Consider the following 19,197-nt stretch of genomic DNA (forward strand, 5'->3'; position numbering starts at 1 on the left):
ATTATCCGTAGCCACACACAGCACCGACTCCTCCAGGAAGAGTGTCTGAATGAAGCCGCTTCCAGCGCTACTTCAGGTGGACTAGCAGCAGTAACGGCAGGACGGAACGCGCCATTCGCATCATTCGCGCCGCCGGATGAAAATTTGCGTTGTTCGCAACCATTCACGTCTGTGCATTGACTTTGCATGCAATCTACTCGCGCGAAAAATACGCTTTTGGTGTGAATGTACATCAGGGACTTAAGAGGCTATAAGGCCTTGAACTGTTTTGTACAATTGTGAGTATTTATTTGATATTTTTTACTCCCCGACTCTTCCAGGCTCTAAATCTGTAATATTGTCTCTGATTTCATGTTTTTTTTGTTCCATCTTTTATCCTTCATATTTTTGTCTAAATTTAACTTAATTAGAGCCGTCCTCCCTGTTTACGTCACCATGCTTCTACTCTCGTTTTTAACGTCACATGACTTGTGGGTAATTCCCTTTGGTTTGCTATGTCTGCAGAAATGCTGACTTACGTGAAGGGCTTGAAAGGTCTCAAAATGTCTGCGAGAGACTCAAACAATCGATGGACTTGAAGGGAACGCACCTCTTAAGAGTATGGAGGTTGGGATTGGGCCAATATGTCGCCTTGAACATCAAACCATCAACGAGAGAAAAATCGTTTGAATTGTTCTTAAGTCAGCTAGTGTTGATCAGGTTTCATGTTGTCTGGAGACAAATACAATTATGAATCCAGGAAGACGCCGACCAGAATCAGCTGATCAGACATGTAAGCTCAATGTTGGTGGAATTAAAAAACCACCTCAAGCGAGTGCAACAACTTGAGGAAGTTTTTTTTAATCTTATATTGCCATTCCCATACAGCTTTCCTAATGCGACGCTTCCCAACGTGCAACACGGATGGAAACACCGCCGGTAAAGTGATTTTTGCACAAGTGAGATAAAGCACAGGAAGGTGTCTGATGGCAGAGCTGTACAGGTCCGACCACGTCGACGAAGGGATCCTCACCTTGAATGCACAATCTTGTTGTCCCATGTTTCTGTTTTCTGCTGTCGCTTCTGAAGTCTCTGCACCAGTGTTCCAAGAAAACAACAAAGCAGTGAGGAGGTTTCTTGAGGATGACTGACTCCGAGGACTCCTTTTTCCTGACATGTCATGTGATGTTGTCTGTTAGTATCTTGAAGATTGAAAAACAATATGTTGAATGTCCCGAGCCGGTTGGAACTGTCACATCATTCACACAAGCGTCTGTCTCAACTGTACTCAGTAAAAAACAAAAAATTCAAACCTACTTATTTTCTTCAAATTTAAATTATGGAAATTACAATTCTCTGTTCACATAACGTTTTGCATTTTGTTGTTCTTGAAATCCGAACTGAACCGCGAAAGAAAGCTTTTAGATTTACTGCACTTACAAGATACTTTTTTTTTGGTCTTAATATTGCTTTGAAAATAGACCACATCGTTTATTTAAATTTTTTTATGTCCATTTGTATCGTCCATTTGTATATGGATAATTGTTTTAATTATTATATATATTCTGTGCATGTAACAAACTACAAACTGATCTAGTGTTCCTCAGTTGTAAATTTGTATATGTTCATTGTTTTTGGCCAGGATCAAAGAGAGATCTTTGATCTCAATGGGGCAAACCTGTTTAAATAAAGGCTTCATAAAAAAATTATATAAAAAGGGTTAGAAGTAAACTAAATCGATGCACCAACCGAATGCCTCTATTTCCCCTTTTATTAGAAACAGTTATTTTAAGGACTTTTTTTATTAAATAAATAATTACAGTAAAACACCATAAAATAAGTGTCACGAGAAATTGAAAAACTTTTCCGATAGATCACAAAAACAGTGTGTGTTTTTGGGTTATTTGGGACTTTTGTCAAACTGTTTTATTTTCTCAACAAATTCACAAAAAAAGAGTTGGGACGTGAAGAGGATTCATTTCAAATGATAAAAGAAAATCTGATCCAACTCATCTGAAACCAAACGTGTGGAGGACAGCGGAGAGAAGAGGAGCCAACTGACTGACACAAACTTGTCTCAGTCGGTCGTACCAGCTGTTCTGGATCCTCTCTGACGAGCCTCCACTCGGCCTCCGGGCTCTTCAGGAGGGACACGGCTCCAGAGAGGGTCGACTCAGCCAGGAGGTTTTCTTCATGTGAACTCTTCTGCTGCTTATTCTGACACTCATATCGTTCGTCCTGAAGCCTCCTGCACAAACCGGATCAAACCGAGTCAGTTAAACTGAATTCCTTTCATTTGTTTTCACTTGTTCCAGTTCCACCCCTTATTAGATGACCTACTTTGACCTCATCCTTGCTCGCACCATAACACACTGGATACCAAAATGACCCCCTACTTCCGCATGTGCCGTCTGACACGCTTTCAGAAGAGTTTGAGGACCAATGAGATCGCAGGATCTCTTAACGGCCAAAAAAAACAAAAGAAAACTTCTGGTCTTGCTTCGCAATTTGGAGACACTAATCCTGGTCTTTGATTGAAATCTCCGTTGAAAGGGGGACTTATGAATGTTTTAGTGAAACGTTATAATCACTGAGGCATGTTAAGGAGCTTACGGAATGTTTTTAATGTAAAACCACACGCCTCTTTTCACAAGGGCTACGGTACTTTAGCAATTTAAATTAATTAAATCGACCCTGTGGATGAGGAGATAGCACAGTTTTAGTTTTGAAAAAACACAATTCTCATTTTTCGGGAGAAAATAAAAATAAAATATTCTGTGCATCAGCGAAGGAGGTTAATAGACTCAGACAATGTATATGTGTAGAGATAAAGAGGCATCCAGACATAAGAAAAGACAAAAAGAACAGTTTGTGGTTAAAACCTCTGTTCACTTTTGTGTAAAACTGGGTCAAGAGATAACTTTGTTTGGCCCATATTCTGTCACCAGTGCATCATTAAAGCATGGTAGAATTAGCAAGCTAGCAAGCTAACTAGCAGACAGCAGGCGAGCTAGCTAGCTTTCTAACTCCCCCATGCTTTAATGCTACGCTGGTTACAGAAAATGAGCCGTAATAGTGGGCTCGTTACCAGTGGTGCCTCCGCCTTAGGACAAGCTAGTTCCCGAACTAGCTCGCTAACTAGCCAGCCATCTGTTGCCGGAGCTGTGCTCTCTTTGCTCCGAACTGTCTATTTCTATGGTCATGACTTGAAAAATGGAAACTAACAGCTCTAAAATGATGCAGGTAACATTTCTGGACAACTTCAAGTGTTTTTTTTCAATGACACAATCCACACCGAAGCCTTCTTTATTCGTCAGTGCCTGTTTCCCGCAGAGATATTTAGGTCCACAGAGAGGATTTCAGGCAGAGCTGCAGAATCCTCAAGACAAGTTTTAACAGGAGTTTTACTGCTGTGACTGGAATGAGCAGCGAGCTTCACCAGGCCCTCAGGTGAACGCACAGGAGACGGATGCCAAAGAAATGTACCTGAGCAGCAAATGAAAAGGCAACTGATGGTAGATTAACCGGTGAGTCATCTGCCTTCCTGCAGGGGAACAGCATGTAACACGGCTGTTGCCAACATCGCATCTGCGAAAATAAAGACAGGTTGCACATGTGCAAAACACTGATCTGCTCTTTTCAATGCTTTACATTGCAACATTGACAGTCTGTACAGAGTTTCATTGCAATCCACCTGATAAGTTGTTGAGGAAGTTCACCCAAAAGCAGAAATGTCTCCCTCACTGTGGCTGTTTCTAGAGGAAAAGTTATGAGTATTAATCGTCTTGGAACCATGAATTTTGTGCCAATGCACCAAGTAGGTGTTGGGTTATTTGTCTCAGCAAGTATCTGCCTGCTGCTCTGGACTTTATTGGGATATTTAGCCATCCGTCAACAGGGAATAAAAACCTCTCGTCTATGACGTCTAAAACGTTGGAGAACATTTTTAATTCGCCATACATTTTCATAAAACTGCCAATATTGGAAATCTACAAAGTGGATTTATCTGAAGATTCTCAAAAGTGAATTCAGTGATAAAATAAAATCAAAACATTGTAAAACCTATATTCGTAATGATGGCCGGCAGAAAAATACACACGAGCCGAATCAACGTCATTTGCATCAAACACGTTTCTTAGTTCATGATGTGCAGAGAAAGGAGACTAACACTCTTGCATACACATTCAGAGCACATTACGTGTCAACAATAAGGGCGTTGTCCCAGAGAATGAGGAAAACCTCTGAGGCTCCCTGATGAATACATCTTGGCACAAACGTAATGATTACTTTTGCTGCCAGCAAAATATAGCGGTGGACTCCACCCTTTCTGCCTTTATGCCTTTCATACGCAGACTTATTCTTCCCCCTGCCACCGTCAAACCGCCAGCTTCTTTTGTGTCAAGCAGCCCCAGCGGCACAGCCCCGCCGGCGGGGTTACCTTTCACCTGCCACGTCATGCAAACATATTCAGGTACCTCCGACCTGCTGGGCCATCATGTGTGTTAAAACAGTCAATGCAGGGCAATGATTAACTCCGCTTCCTCTTTGTCTTTTTGTCAAGAAACTGTCAATATCCTCTTTTTAATGTTTGACCCAATCTATTATCTCCTCATGGATAAGATGTTATCGTAGTTAGGCAAAACAAAATTATAAAATAAATCACAGAGAATCAAATCTTTGGCAGATGAGCAAACGTGTGACTCATCTCACACAATTAAAAACTGACGCCAATAAAAACAATGCCAAAGATTCTAACACACACGTGACAGTAGCTGTGTTTCCATATTGCGTGACACAAGCTGTATGGAGATGACAACATTCAATAGAACTTCCTCATTCACCAAAAAAGATGCTTTTATGCTCGCTCGAGGTGAAAAACTGCTGACGGCTAAATGAGATACGGCTTGGTTCTGACATATAGGCGAACATTTAAGTCACATGACTGTTCCTGCTGTCACCGTCTTTCCGAATATTCCCATTATGTGTGCTCACTAAATTTATCAGGAAGACAAGGAAGCATACGTGTTTATGAGAGCCGTGAGAGTGAATAAGAACAGAACATGTGCGGGCTGAAAGACGCTAACACCTTTGTACATCTTTGTACGTTACCCCTTCCACATTATGTGATAGTTGCATGCTCAAAGACCAACGAAAGAAGGAAACAATGTGCTGTTATTTTATGAATCCTTTTTTATTATTTCATTGCACAAAACAGAAAACAAAAGCATCGTTGTTCTTAACAATTTGTACACAAAACTGATAAATTCTCTTACACACGGGTATCAAAACTAAATTAAACGAGCATTCACATACAACCGATCTAAAATCCCATTAGTTCAATAAAAGAAAAGAAATATTAATATTATAATAGGGAATAAAAACCCAAAATATATTTACAAAGTCTCAAAACTAAACTAAAGTTATGTACACAGTGGGTGGTCTCCTTGAGAGAAAGAGAGATAGGGGAACTTGTTTCTTTGGGAAGAAATCATACAATCATAGTGTTGAAACACATTTCTCAACATGACATTAACACACACGCACACACACACACACACACACACACACACACACACGCACACACCCACACACACATTCTTGCAAAGTGATAGAAACAGTGAAGAAAAAGGTGAGATCAGATGTGGGTTCATAATAAAATATCTTCAAATATATGAAGTATATTTCTCTGCTTCTGAACGAGGGCACATTCTGGATTTTTGTTCATTGATGATCGTTCAAGCCCCACCGGAAGATGTTTTAAAGTTGCTGGAAGATTGTCACGTTTTGCATTGGTTTATGTAATTCGAGCAAAAAGAGAAAAGGTTGGCCGAGAGAGAACAACGATGCAGACGTTGACTCTTGATTTGTACCATGTACTTCCTCGGGGAAGAATGCAGGAGCCGCTGGATGTCATGCGACGAAGGTGATCGTTAATCGGCCATCCAAGCAGCCTGCAGGCGATCAGTGAGAGTGTAATTTTAATGTGCAGCCGCACTGCACATTAAACTTTCTCCAGTTGAAGTGTTGAACAAATACAGGAGAAAAAAATAAAATAAAAAAAAACCCCGAAAAAAATATAAAACCCCGGCGCTGAATAGAAACGGCAAGCAAAACCGCAAACTGTCAGAGGAGCTTGGTCGCCGTGGCAACAGGTAGTGTCATGGATACAAACATTGGCGAATCCCTCCGCTCTCCGAGCTCGACAGGTATTACGTGTGCCGAAACAAGCACGAATAGGCGATTATTAACTTTTCCACAGAGAGTTCTCTGATTGTGTCGATTATTTGTTTCAGGGAAATTCAACATGGAATATTACTAATATTAACATTTGATGTAAAATAAAAAAATACAAATAAAAAAAGGTTGTCAAGTATAAATCTCATTACATTCGTTGTATTCTCAGACACACATATGCACACGTTTATAAACAGGTATTTACAACGGCAGGATGGAGGGACGTACATCTCCACCCCTCTTTGAAAGTTCATACGTCATGATAAAAGATGGTGGCAGTGATGATGATGATGATGATGATGATGGTAGATTTATGGGAAAACAAACCGTTCATGTTGTTTACAAGAGAAGGAAGTGTTTCCACGATGTGATCAGAAGGAGGCTGACGCCACAGTCCTGATGACCCATATTGGCAGAAAGTAATGCATGTTGAGTGTGTGTGAAAGTGTGTGAAAGTGTGTTTTTACGAGTTGGACCAGTGCATGTTTTTCAACTGTTTAGTGATGAGACCAGACACCAAAATCATCTCTGAGTCCCTGGTGGATCATTAGCTCCGGTGTTAAGACTTCAGCAAACTGACTGATAGCAGACGGCTGGTATCGTCTCAGTAATAATACGTCCACGGCAGTTCTGTTTGCACAACGAAACTCTGAACCTCCAAAACCAGCTAGGAGTTTCGAATAAGCATCTTTTCTTAAAAAGAAAAGAAAATCCCAGAAATGACACTATTTACTGAAGGATTCCTTGAATAATAACTCATACTTGCAAAAGGGTGGGAAAAAAAATGTGACATTTCCTAAAAAAATTTCATTTAAAATTTCGACCCAAAATAAACTGTTGCTTGAACCAGATCTTGTAAAAAAAAAAAAAAATCTAAACTTCTGAAGTGCAGGCTGCCGAACGCCGAGCAGACAGGTGAGGACACATAGAGGTTGTGAAAACCTGGGGCGTCTTTTTTACCCCAATATTGGTAACACAAAAACAATGTTGGATTCCAATTTGTGAAAAATATATTTTTAAATTTGTTTAACTTGGCATGACAACTGTCTTACTGCATAATATTGCTTATGTTCTCTCCACTTCTATTCATTATTGTGCCATTTCATGTGCCATTAAATGTGCTGAGAAGTCCACAACAGATGTAAAGATCCTTGCACTTTTCTTTGACTGAGGACACCGTTAGCTGTCTACTATCACTCTTTTCATGTTAGCAAGGAGCGCCGGAGTAAAACACAGGGTGCACAGGGATGATTTTGGTACCGTGAGTTAAGTTCAGGTGGCCGTCATGTCTGTTGCGTGATCGTGTGGCAGTTAGTTCTGGTGGCGCTTCATGTGCAGGGCCAGGTGGTCGGAGCGCGAGAAGCAGCGGCTGCAGGCGATGCACTTGAAGGGTTTGGCTCCGGTGTGTTTCCGGTAGTGTCTGGTGAGCTCGTCCGATCGGGCAAAGCGCCAGTCGCAGCTCTCCCATGTGCAGCGGTACGGCTTCTCACCTGCAGGAGAAAGGAGAGGACGGGGCATTGGCAACTTGGACCATAACAAACACAGACTTTCCCCCAGCAGAACGATGTTTGTGTCCGTGTGAAACCGAGTCAGCTTTGTCTTATTTTACATAACAAATGAACTTGCTTTAACCAAAACCTGTTACCTTTGTTACCTTAACCAAACCAAGTACCTTTATTACCTAAACATAGCCAAGTACTATTGTTGCCTAAACTTAACCAAGTACATGTATTACCTTTACCTAACCAAGTACTATTGTTGCCTAAACCAAACAAAGTACTTTTATTACCTAAACCCAAAAAAAAGGACTTTTGTAACATTAACATTGGTAACATTAACAAACTGTACCTTCACAATAAAGTGCGAGTGACAAACGTGTGGATGTGTTTCTAAACGGGGTCAATGGCGGTTGGCAGCGTGGGCGAGAGTTTGTGGTTTTTCACGGCTCCCTTCTTGTAAACACTCGGCTCATTTCCATGAAGCCGAACGCCGAGATTTAAATCACACGGAGCCACTTCTGAGACAAAAAGAAGCTAAGACAAAAGAGAACTTGATTGCTTCATTCACACATTAAAAAGATGCACTGTTGCAGCCATAACCATGATTAATTAATATAATAAAGTTTCCTTTAAAAAAACAACAACACTTGTTTCCAGTATGTCTGCAGTTTTATTCTCTCGAGGTTACGCTTGTCTTTATTTCAGAGTCCACACTTCAATGCAACCCGTCTGTTTGGATAGAACAATTATACTTATTTAATATTTATTTGTATGGCGCATTTCATACAGACTATGTAGCTGACATAAAAAAACTAAACAGAAAACGTCTCTTTTAAAAATAAAATAAATAAAAGTGTGAGGAAGAAAGCACTTACATTTTAAGTATCATTTAAAGAATTTCAGCAGGTGAACCGTATATATATATATTTTGTTTCATTTAATTTCCTATAAACTCTTTACAATAAAAGTCCCCTGTTATTTTTGCTTCTTACTCTTCCTTTTTTTAAAACCCTCTGGACGCGATTAAAAAACAAATTTTCTCTAAACAACCACCAAACTAAACCATTTATCTTTATCAGAAGCTGTAAAAAAAGTCATTATTGTCAGATTTCATCTTTCCAACGTTCCTTGAACACATCATGTGCGGTACATCAGAAATAGTAACCAAAACTAAGCTTACAATTGTGATATTATATTCTAGATGTCTCATTTAAAATTGTGTTTAAAAAAAGTTTTGTAAGATTGTAATTGTTTTATTATTATTGCTACTTATTGCCATGATTGTGCTGTTTCCATAGAGATGCAGGACTTTTATTGTGAAACTCCAGGCCACAGAGAGTAAAGTGTGAGAGGAGCAAATAAGTGCTTCGGGGTTCGAGGGTTAATGAGCGTGCACCCGATTTGTTCGAATCTCACGCAATCTCAAACATGGACGTAAACAATGAGCGTACGACAATTTAAAAACACTGAAAAAAAAGCAAATGCACTGATAAAGCACTTCTTTGTAGTTATAAGGTAGTTCTGGATAAAAAAAGAACCTGTAACAACGAGCCAAGATCTTAACACAACACTTATCCCACCCCACCCAATCGTTGACATTTCTCTGCGGTTGCCACACAGTGAGCTAATCATCAACAAAGAGAATAAAAAGGTCTGCTGAATAGGCTGGTGTGTGCACACAACGGGGGGAAAAAGTCATCTTTCATAGCCGAGGTGAAAATGGATGTCAGAGAATCAATGGAAGGAATGAGCAGAAACAACACGGAGGAGGAGATAACTCAACAATAAAGCCCCTTCAACTGTGGTTCCACACTTTCATGTGTGAGTTCACGTCACAATAAAGTATGAAATGCTGTGAGTGTTTTTAATAACGTGTCTTCTTAAAGTTAAAGGGATAAAATTGATATATTTGTCAACTAAAATCCTTTTTTATTTTTTTAAATAAGCATGTTGTATGTTGTTGAGTCTTTTCTTTAAGTCATATGTTTAAGACACAACTGTCTTAAACTGTTTTAATATCAAGTTGATTTCTTACATTAATAAAGTCAGGTTCATGTTCTTGTTTCATGTTTTTAGAGAGGGAGTTTTGGATATCTCTTTGTTTCACTCCAGAAAGCAGGAAATACTCGACAGACAAAAAAAACCCATACATTTTCTCCATGTTTTTAGTTATAAATATTGTATAAAAGAGGCTAAATATGCTATGTGAAATTTCATGTTTGAATATGCAAATGAGACATTTTCTAACGGTAACTTTTGGTGAATTTAGGAGAAATCTACAGACGCATAAATATAAAGTAATATATCTTTCCACTAGTCTGACAGAAAACGTGTTGTGGAAGCCTATAATGTTTTAATTGATAATTTTATGTGTCTTTTTGTTTTCTTGGAGTTCCTCACATTAATGCCACAAAACGTGATCTCTAAGTGGCTGAAAGGTCCCAGAAGGAAACTCTTTCATCAGCCGGTGTTGAGGGAGTTTGGCTGTTTGGGTTGTCAAGCGCTCGTTAGCGGCGTGAACCTCGTTAGTGCTGATTAGATAGCCACTGCTATTGACCATCAATCACCCAGTGACAGCCATTAGCGGAGCAATGGGGGTCCAAAGAGCACAAGGGGGGTCCGCTGATAGGAAGAATATAAAATAAGGATGATAGAGGGTGTTTTTTGTGTGAAACTTTCAAACATCCCATCCTTAATAGTCCAACACTCATTTTAAAGTGATTCTAAACACGGCAGAAGCCTTTTTGAATCCAACAAGCTGCTAAACCGCAAACATCAGAGGCTCTCTAGCCTCCTATCAGGACAATATCCAGTTTCTACAGTTAATCGCTCTCGATGTCTGTGTGTGTGTGTATGTATGTGTGTGTCTGTGTGTGTGTAGAGGTGGAGCGTACAAATGTCTCCATATAAAAAGGCTGAGGCTCTCGAGCCGCAGGTGTGTTTGGCTTTGCTCTATAGCTGCGCTGTCGGGGTCAAAAGCGCAGACTATTATTACAGCGGGCTGGTGAAACACGACACACACACACACACACACACACACACACACACACACACACACACACACACACACACACACACACACACACAGAACAAACACACTTGAGTGGTATATATTCCTAAACAAGCTGCCAGAAGGTCAGGTGAAAAAAAAACCTACCCCTGACCCATCCATCCACGCTAGCATTTTCCTTTATTCTAAAGGAGAACAATTACTAAAGCATTGGTGAAACATGGTTTGTCTTTTGAAATGTTTCAGCTGGCTGCAGTGATTTTATTTTGTACTTTTAGCGATGCATCTTTCTATTCTCCCACTTTTTCAGCCTCTTATGGATGAATTAGTCTTAACTAACACAGGTTTCGGTGTCTGCCGGTCCTTTGAAAGGCAGCAGCTGTTTGATCAGGTGGCTGATTAAAAACGATCAACTATTATCTCTCTTTCTTTCTTTCTCAAACACAAACGCACATAAACACTAATGAGTTATTGAATACGTCATGACCCATAATGGACAAACACTGAGTCTCTCTCACTCACACAAACACAACAAAACACACACTTTTAAACAGTACATTGAGTGTAACAGCACATCCATCATTGTGGGACAAAAAAAAGGCTTTTGTTACACGCTGACGTGACTTTTGTAGGAATATATATATATATATATATATATATATATATATATATATATATATATATATATATATATATAAATGTATTTCAACAGGGGCTTTGAGTCACTCTGCATGAAACATGTGTAACTTCTCTTCTGATAATTAAAGATGTATCTCTGCAGCTATCACTTTAAAGTAAAAGACAAAATAAGGTTTGAATCAAGCTAAAATAAATGAAAAACATGGAGAAAAGTAAGTGCTGTTTGTCTTTATTCTTCCACCGTATTTGCTTGGATACGGCACCTTTTAATAAGGAGTGTAGGAAAATATCGATACACTTAAGTATCATGATGCTATGTTTTGTGAGACTGTTTCGATTCTCAAAAACACCAAATTGATTTTGAATCAATAGCTACGAAATATATACAATCTTTTTTGTATATACTTAATTTGTTTGCCGAAAGAATCCTGCAAGCAAAACTTGTATTCCTTTACTCAGATTGTGCATTAAGTAGCTGATGTAGTTGATGAATGTTGTGATTATATACTGTGCTCGTTCTTTATACTATGACAGTTTTCATTAAATTAGATTTTTTTTAAATAACAAAATATTGGCTTACAATATCGCGATATATTGTTTTGTAACCCAAGTCATGATACGCAATACACAATTCTATACCTTCAATCTTAACTTAATTTATGGTCTTACTAAGACCGACCCTCCAATATTAAACTTTATTCAATTTCCTAAATGCAACTGACAAAATCCCAGTGTAATAAACTTTCAATATAAAATATCCAGATCTTGGCAAGCACATGCAAACATATTTATTCTACGTCAAATCACACTCACAGGCTCCTTTAATACATCGGGAGTATGATAATAACATTTTACAATCATCTCGGCCTGTTTTTACTGAGTCAAAGAGCAAACAACCTCCGGCTCTCCGGGACGCCCATAAACTCTTTGTGGGCCTCTTAGCTTTATCAGCTCAGTGTTTGTGAAGAGGGCTGGAGGGTTCCCTGATAGCACTCCACTCTTTACATGTGTACACACACACACACACACACACACACACACACACACACACACACACACAAAAGTCGACGTGCAGAGCTCAAATAGCTGCTGAGTCCACGGTCAAGGTTGACCCCCCTTCGTACTGGTGGGAGGGGCAAAATGGGCAGTCAATGGCCACAGATAGCAATGGACTCCCACAACATGCACCTCGACAGGTGGTTCATGCCTTGATGAAGCCATTTCCTGTATTCATGCCCAACCGTCACACACAAGAGCGAGTCCCGCCCGTAAACTTTTAACTGTTAGCAAAAAAGTTAGCAACACGAGTGCAAATTAAATCCCGTAGGAAGAAGACCCGCCTGCAGGCTGTTAAAATTATGTTTGAATATTACCATAAAAAATACACAGTTGGTTCGAACTATTCAAAAATCTATTTTTGTGCATTTTGTCCATAACTGAGCGACCGCTTTGAGCTGAACTTTTGTCCGACGTCCTGTTTCTATTTATACCCGTCACAGGCTTTCCAAAGAAAGAGGAAAGGATGATTTATATCTATATATTATACCGCCTCAAAACCTAAACATGTGGCAGCTGGCTGGAGGGAGATCGGCCGTTCCGTTACACGACAATCAAAAGGCACCCCTGTCATGCATTAATAACGCTTGAATTTGTTTATACATGACTGGTTAGTTTAAGGGTAAAGCAGTGCATCATATTTCATTATCTCCTCATATGTTTTCTATGTAAAATTTAAATCTGAAAAGTCAATTTTAACTTAATGAATGCAGCGCTGTAAAAAGTATACTTCTTAAGAAATGCTGTGAAGTAAAAAGTAGCATAAAATCAATATATATTACAAATATGGTAGAATATATAGTAGTAAAAATTAGTAGTAAAGTATTAAAACATAGTTTAGAAGTACTTCTAACTACTAAGTAAATAGTTGTGAAGCAACCTAGTCTAGTACATCAAGCTCTAAACTTGTGTCTCATGCAGATAACAACACATTTAAACCAATCAAGAGTTTTTCAGTAGACCTAACCTGCTTGAAACTATATATATTTATATATTTATACAGGATCTACAACGGGAGCAAACCTGCAGTCAGCATGACTTGATTTCGTAGTAAAAATAACTTGTGAAAAGAAGACTTCCCTCGATAGTGATTTAAAAAACTAGGTTAACTTTGGTGAAGAAAATGAAAGTGATACTCAATGAAACAGACCGAAAGAGAGAGAAAAGGAGAGAGAGAGAGAGAGAGAGAGAGCGAGAGAGAGAGAACTTCCTGATACTATGGCCTTAAGGAAAGAAAAGTAATACCTCACTTCCAGTGAGTCGTAACATACATAAATGGGGGCTGACGCTCCGCCACATTTCAGGTTGTCTGCAGTGACAGAACGCTGATGCAACATGTAGATAACAATTACTGTCAAAGTGACGACAGGAATAAACTGTAGAAATACTTCTTCTGGCACATTCATGCAAACATAGACACACTAAAGCGAAATGATTACCCATTAGTGGATCCACAGCAACAAACTTCCTCTTTTCCGCGAAGATTTACTGGTTTCAGCTTCTCAAACGTCAAGACTTTCAGTTCTTTTTCATTTGTATTTCCTTCTCTGGTGTTATGTTATGGTTTGTTATCTCTTATATTTGCTGGATAGACGACTGTATGAGTTGAAGGTGTGAGCAGGCTTTTCCACTTAAGTAGTCAAACAGATAGCTTCATTAATCAATTCTGGAAAAGATAAAAGCATGAATAACTTTCTAAAGTCAGAGAACAAAAAGAAGAAAAAAAGACTACTATAAGTTAATGCAGGACTGGATAACTTTACAAGTTACAGTCATAAATATAATGTGTAATATCTTTTGACCTTTGAGTTGGAGAAGAAACGCTAGGATTTGTTCTAAATAACACGGATTGAAAATAAAAAGGAGGCTGAGGACTGAGCCTTGAGGTCCTCCACAGTTCAGAGGATGCAGCATAACCCTCATCAACAGTGAACCGTCTGATCCGGAGACACAAGATGAACCAGTTTATAGCAACAGTAATGGGGGGTCTATCCAGATCACCACACAGGTGCGCAGGTTTCTTTAGAGGCGGTAAGGAGAGAAGTGGCAGAATATGACTGGAGATCCATGTCACGTCCACTCTGGTCAATGTTGTTTTCATCTTGGCTTGATTTGCCCGGAATATTTCCTGCAGTTGGGAACCGTCAGCCCAATATTTCTTTACGATGAGTCACCATCAACTGAATAAAAAAAAACAAGACGAGGCAAGTCTGGTTTTGCCCGGTTGCATGTGTCGCCTGTTTCGGATTCATGTGATTGTACACGCAGTGTTCCAGCCGTGGGCCTTATTGCACACTTAAAATACATTTATTTTTGCTGTTTACAATCGCAAAGTTTCAGTGCTGCAAACCCCACACCAACGAACACCCCCAGATCAGGCACTTTTGAGTAAAATAACAGGGGAGGGGGGGAGTTCCTGTGGTCAAAACTTTGAGGAATCAAAAGCCCAAAAAGTTGGGAACCAATAACGCATTTGATCTCCTTAAAACTGTTGCACATACTGATATGAATTATGTGTTGGTCACCCAGTCAGTCAGAAACATGGAGCCCGGCATGAAGAAACACAAACATGTGCCATCAGGGAAACGGACAATTTGATTAATTTGATATCATGTTAATAAAAAAAAAAACTCCTCCAGGTGCCAAACATTTTTTTTAAGATAAATCCACTATCGTGGTATGTTAAAGACAAAGTGTTCCTCTCTGCTTCACAGAGTTTTAATTTCATTCGAATTATTACAATTCAAACCTGTGTGACCGTGTGCTGATAGAAACAGCGACACTAGAAACCTGACCTTTTTGTTTACTCTTCTCACTGCATACTTTACAGTCTATTTATATCCTGCTGCAACAGCTCAACTTCCCCACTGGCATCCATAAAGTTTCATCTCATCAACGACAACAGAAAGACCGGTTTCTCTCCGCCCGTTCATTCACATGCTGTCTTTCTCTCCGTCGCGGTTTTCTCACTGCAGCTTTTTATCGCATGAGTAAATCTCCAAACTCCAGGTATGACGCTGCTGGGAGTCCACAGGTTTCATCTTACAGAAGGGAAACACAAGGCAACCTTCCCCCATTCTGCAAACCCCCCTCAAGAAAAGGGACTGAAAAGCTGGAGTAACTGGTTTGGCATTCGTTTTACCAGCACGTCTTCCCTCCTCTTCCCCCCTCTTTCCTTCATCCTCCCCTCCTCCCTCCCTCTTTGTTCCCTCCCTCTGAGGAAGTCAGACGACAGGTATGAGCATGTGAAAACTCTTCAGCTTCTGTGTTATTTCTACTCTTCATTGTGTTCCGTCTTAGTTACTGGGTGTATCGAAACTAGTAATGTGACAAAATATGGAAAATACAAAAAAACAAGCTGAAGCTCAATCCCAGGATTAGTTTAGATAGAACTAGATAATACATAGGATTTCACAAGGCGACACACGCGTGGGAGTTTGTGCAACTTCGTCCAAATCCTCATCATTGTGGATAAAAGAACCTGCGCAAGACAATGGATTTTCTGGGACATCGTAACTTTCACTTGGCCAATTCTCAGAACTTAAAATGTGATTTTAAGATAAGAATAATTGATTCATTAATTGAGTAAAAGTTCTATTAGCTCACAGTGAAAATAATTTGTTACAGTAAAAGTACTAATACCACACATCAGGTTGCACGGCACCTGAGAGATCAGATTTGTACATATTACACAAGTTGTATTTACTATTTTCAATCCTATAGCTATCAGTTCGTGACCGAATCTCCAATCAGAATCCAGTCACCTGTTGCAGGAGATGTTGGTGATAATTAAAATTAGCTCGTTGCGCTTGCATTAACCGATTGGTATCTGCTACTTGAATTTCTGCTCAACCACCAGAAGCCATGAGCTGACCCATAACATCAAATCATACAAACTTTTCTCAAAGTTATTCTTTGAGACTTAATATTAACCCTTTAGTCCAAGGAACTACTTTTCAAGGAACTCAAAGATTTCTTCATCCCTTTAGGAAAGTACTACCTCCCACCTGGGCCTTTTGGGGGGTAAAATAATGTACCCTATTTAGACCCTGATCCCTGCAGTCGAAACCCAAGGAGTTCCTCTAGGTTCCTATAGTTCCAGGGGGAAAGTTATTGTGGTCGAAGGCGTCTGAAGAGTCTCTGACTGAGCTGTACATACATGAAAGTCGTAGCTGGAACCGACCCTTCAGATTTACCCGTCAGAAAGCTGACAGCAGAGAGCAGTTATATGTCATGGCAGAGAAACAATACTTCAAATTAAACCCACAGAGAAGTGTTTTCTTACCTGTGTGCGTCCGTTGGTGTGCCTTCAGATGAGAGCTCTTTGTGTAAACTTTGGAGCAGCCTGAGAAGAAACCACAGAAAGAGAGAGAGAGAGAGAGAGAGAGAGAGAGAGAGAGAGAGAGAGAGAGAGATCGTGAGCTTGGCTGACATGTGCTCAACGGACACAAAATGTACTTTGTCCATGATGTAGAAGGTGCTGTTTCTAGAGTTGTTTTGTTTTAGGGGACGAACACAGACAGTTAACCCAGATGAATCATTTAAAATTATTGGTCTCATTCCTTCTTGCAGTTTGTTATCAAGTATGACAGCAACCTGGTTTGTCATTTTACTGACAGATTTGCATCTGTGCTTTTGCTTTGGGAGTGGAGCTTATTTACACAACATTCACATCGGTAGAGAGCCATTTAAACCAACTCGTCGGAGTGGTTGAAACATATTTTCATTTGTGTGGCAAACTGTTAATAAAGTCAAGGGCAGATATTGGATTGCACATTGTTTTGTATGCCGCGCATGTGATCATAGGTACAGGCTACAATGCAGAGGCAAAGTGTGTAAGTTCAGCACAAACACAAGTTATCGAGTGAGAGGTAAGAACCAGACAATCAAGAAGGGTTTGTGTGCACGAAACGCCCATTTCATCCATTTCAGGTGATGTCATCAGCTGGACATTGAAAGTTCACTCACAAACAAAATAAAACAGATTAAGCTTTGAGCGCAGTGGCACTTTTAACTCACACAAATAGCTTCTGCAGAGAGTGCATTTGTTACTGGCCAATGATACAGCGTGCAAATGATGAAGTAAGTAAGATACCTTACATTCAGGGACAGTCACCTGGCAGAAAAATCTGTTTAGCTTTAAGACAAAGCAGTCAAATCCTCGACAAAAGCAGACAACCAGGGGATGATTATAATCCACCTGTATGCAAAATTATTCTTATATCAAACGTGCTGACGAGGTGATAACATGCAATCACCACACAGAAGACCCGTCTAGCGCAGTAATCGAACTTGGGCCCATCTTGCTGTGAGGCGACGGTTTTACTGTGATACATTCTAAATTGAAATGCAGATAAAACACCGACCTGGGTAATCACAGAAGTGGATCCTCCTCTTCTCCAGCTCTGGGTTGTTCCGCCTGTTGTATTTGGGACCCGTCAGGACTCCCTGTCCATGTGTCATCAGCATGGCGTGCGGAGACAACCCCGTCACCTTTATCCCGTCCAGACGGTGCTGGTACGGCGGTGGAAGTTGTGGTGCTAACCGGAGCAGCTCCAGCTGACCATCGGGGCTCCCCGGCTGAGAGTTTGGCGGCGAGGGCGGCAGGCTGTGGGGCGCCGTGTGCTGGGACGAGTTGGTGGGCGAGACCTGGTAGTACCCGTGGTGCTGCGCCAGCTGGTGCTCCATCATGTAGTTGGTGTTGGTCGTCGGCGACGCGACGTTGCAGAGGTTCAGCATGGTCCTGCCACTCGTGGAGGCGTGTGCTGATGGGCTGGCGTGCGACAGAGTCATGGTGAGGTCGGCGCAGCCGGCGATGGGCATATGGTAGACCTGCGACTGGGGGGCTGGGGGTCCGATGTGGAGCTCCGTGTCCATATTCTGCTGCTGCTGCTGCTGCTGCTGCTGCTGCTGATGCAGCTGGGACCCCGCAGGGACACTCACCACCACGTCGGAGCTCATGTCCGGCTTGATGAACACGTTGTTTACGACGGGTGGCAGGCTGAAGACGGAGGTGAAGTCCGGAAGGGCCTGGGTGCCCGAGGTGGAGATGGAGCAGGGCACCTCCAGCCCGGGCTCTGTCTTGATCTGCTGCGGCGTGAGAGTCCTGGTGTTGGGCCGGTAGAGGCCCGTGCGAAGGTGAGTGGTGTTGGGGAGGATGAAGTTGATGTTGAGGCTGTAGGGCGCGGGGCTTTTGTCCTCGGAGAAGAAGTCGTCGACCACGGAAGCGCTGTCTCGTCGGTATTTCCTGTCCACGGAATCGATCAGGTTGCTCAGGAGAGGACTGTTGACCTGGGGGAGGTATTTGTCCAAATCTAATCGAACCTGGGAAAGAACAAAAGGAGAGACAAGGTTATTTATGACGACCCATCATTGGTAATTCCCTAAGACTGAGTTTAAAACTAGTTTAATTTCTCCCCATGCCTCTTGCTTTACAAGAGGAGGATCTTCACTCTGGATAAAGGTCTTTTATATCTCTAACAATGTACAAGCAGAATAATCAATAACTTCTTTTAAATCACATCTTAAAACCCATTTTTCTAGAATTGCTTTTAGGTGATGTCGGCCTTTTATGTCCTTTTATGATCTTTTATGCAGTTATATTGTTCCACTGTTTTGTTGTATTCATTGCCTTTACGGTATGGTCCTTTTTTGTTTACTGGTATTTAAGTAATGTATGAATATGCTTTGCTTCTCTGTAGAGCAGATAACTTTGTTTTTAAAAGGTGCTATAGAAATAAAGTTATTATTATTATTATATATCACAAGAGATTGTTTTGC

General features: G+C 40.6%; 1 protein-coding gene across 1 annotated transcript in view; it reads right to left on the reverse strand.

Annotated features, from left to right (window-relative positions):
• Positions 1-5,157: 5,157 nt before the first annotated feature.
• klf5l (Kruppel like factor 5 like) overlaps positions 5,158-19,197 on the reverse strand; it is a gene marked incomplete at its 5' end in the record, with an annotated part of 27,393 nt that continues 13,353 nt past the window's right edge. The window contains 3 exons of the mRNA XM_079238000.1: positions 5,158-7,703; positions 16,703-16,762; positions 17,784-18,741. Of these exons, the coding sequence (XP_079094126.1) occupies positions 7,525-7,703; positions 16,703-16,762; positions 17,784-18,741 (1,197 nt within the window). The 3' untranslated portion in view covers positions 5,158-7,524. The remainder of the gene's footprint in view (positions 7,704-16,702; positions 16,763-17,783; positions 18,742-19,197) is intronic.

This window comes from Taurulus bubalis, assembly GCF_910589615.1.
Source record: "Taurulus bubalis genome assembly, chromosome: 2".
In the NCBI taxonomy this organism is placed as follows: domain Eukaryota; kingdom Metazoa; phylum Chordata; class Actinopteri; order Perciformes; family Cottidae; genus Taurulus; species Taurulus bubalis.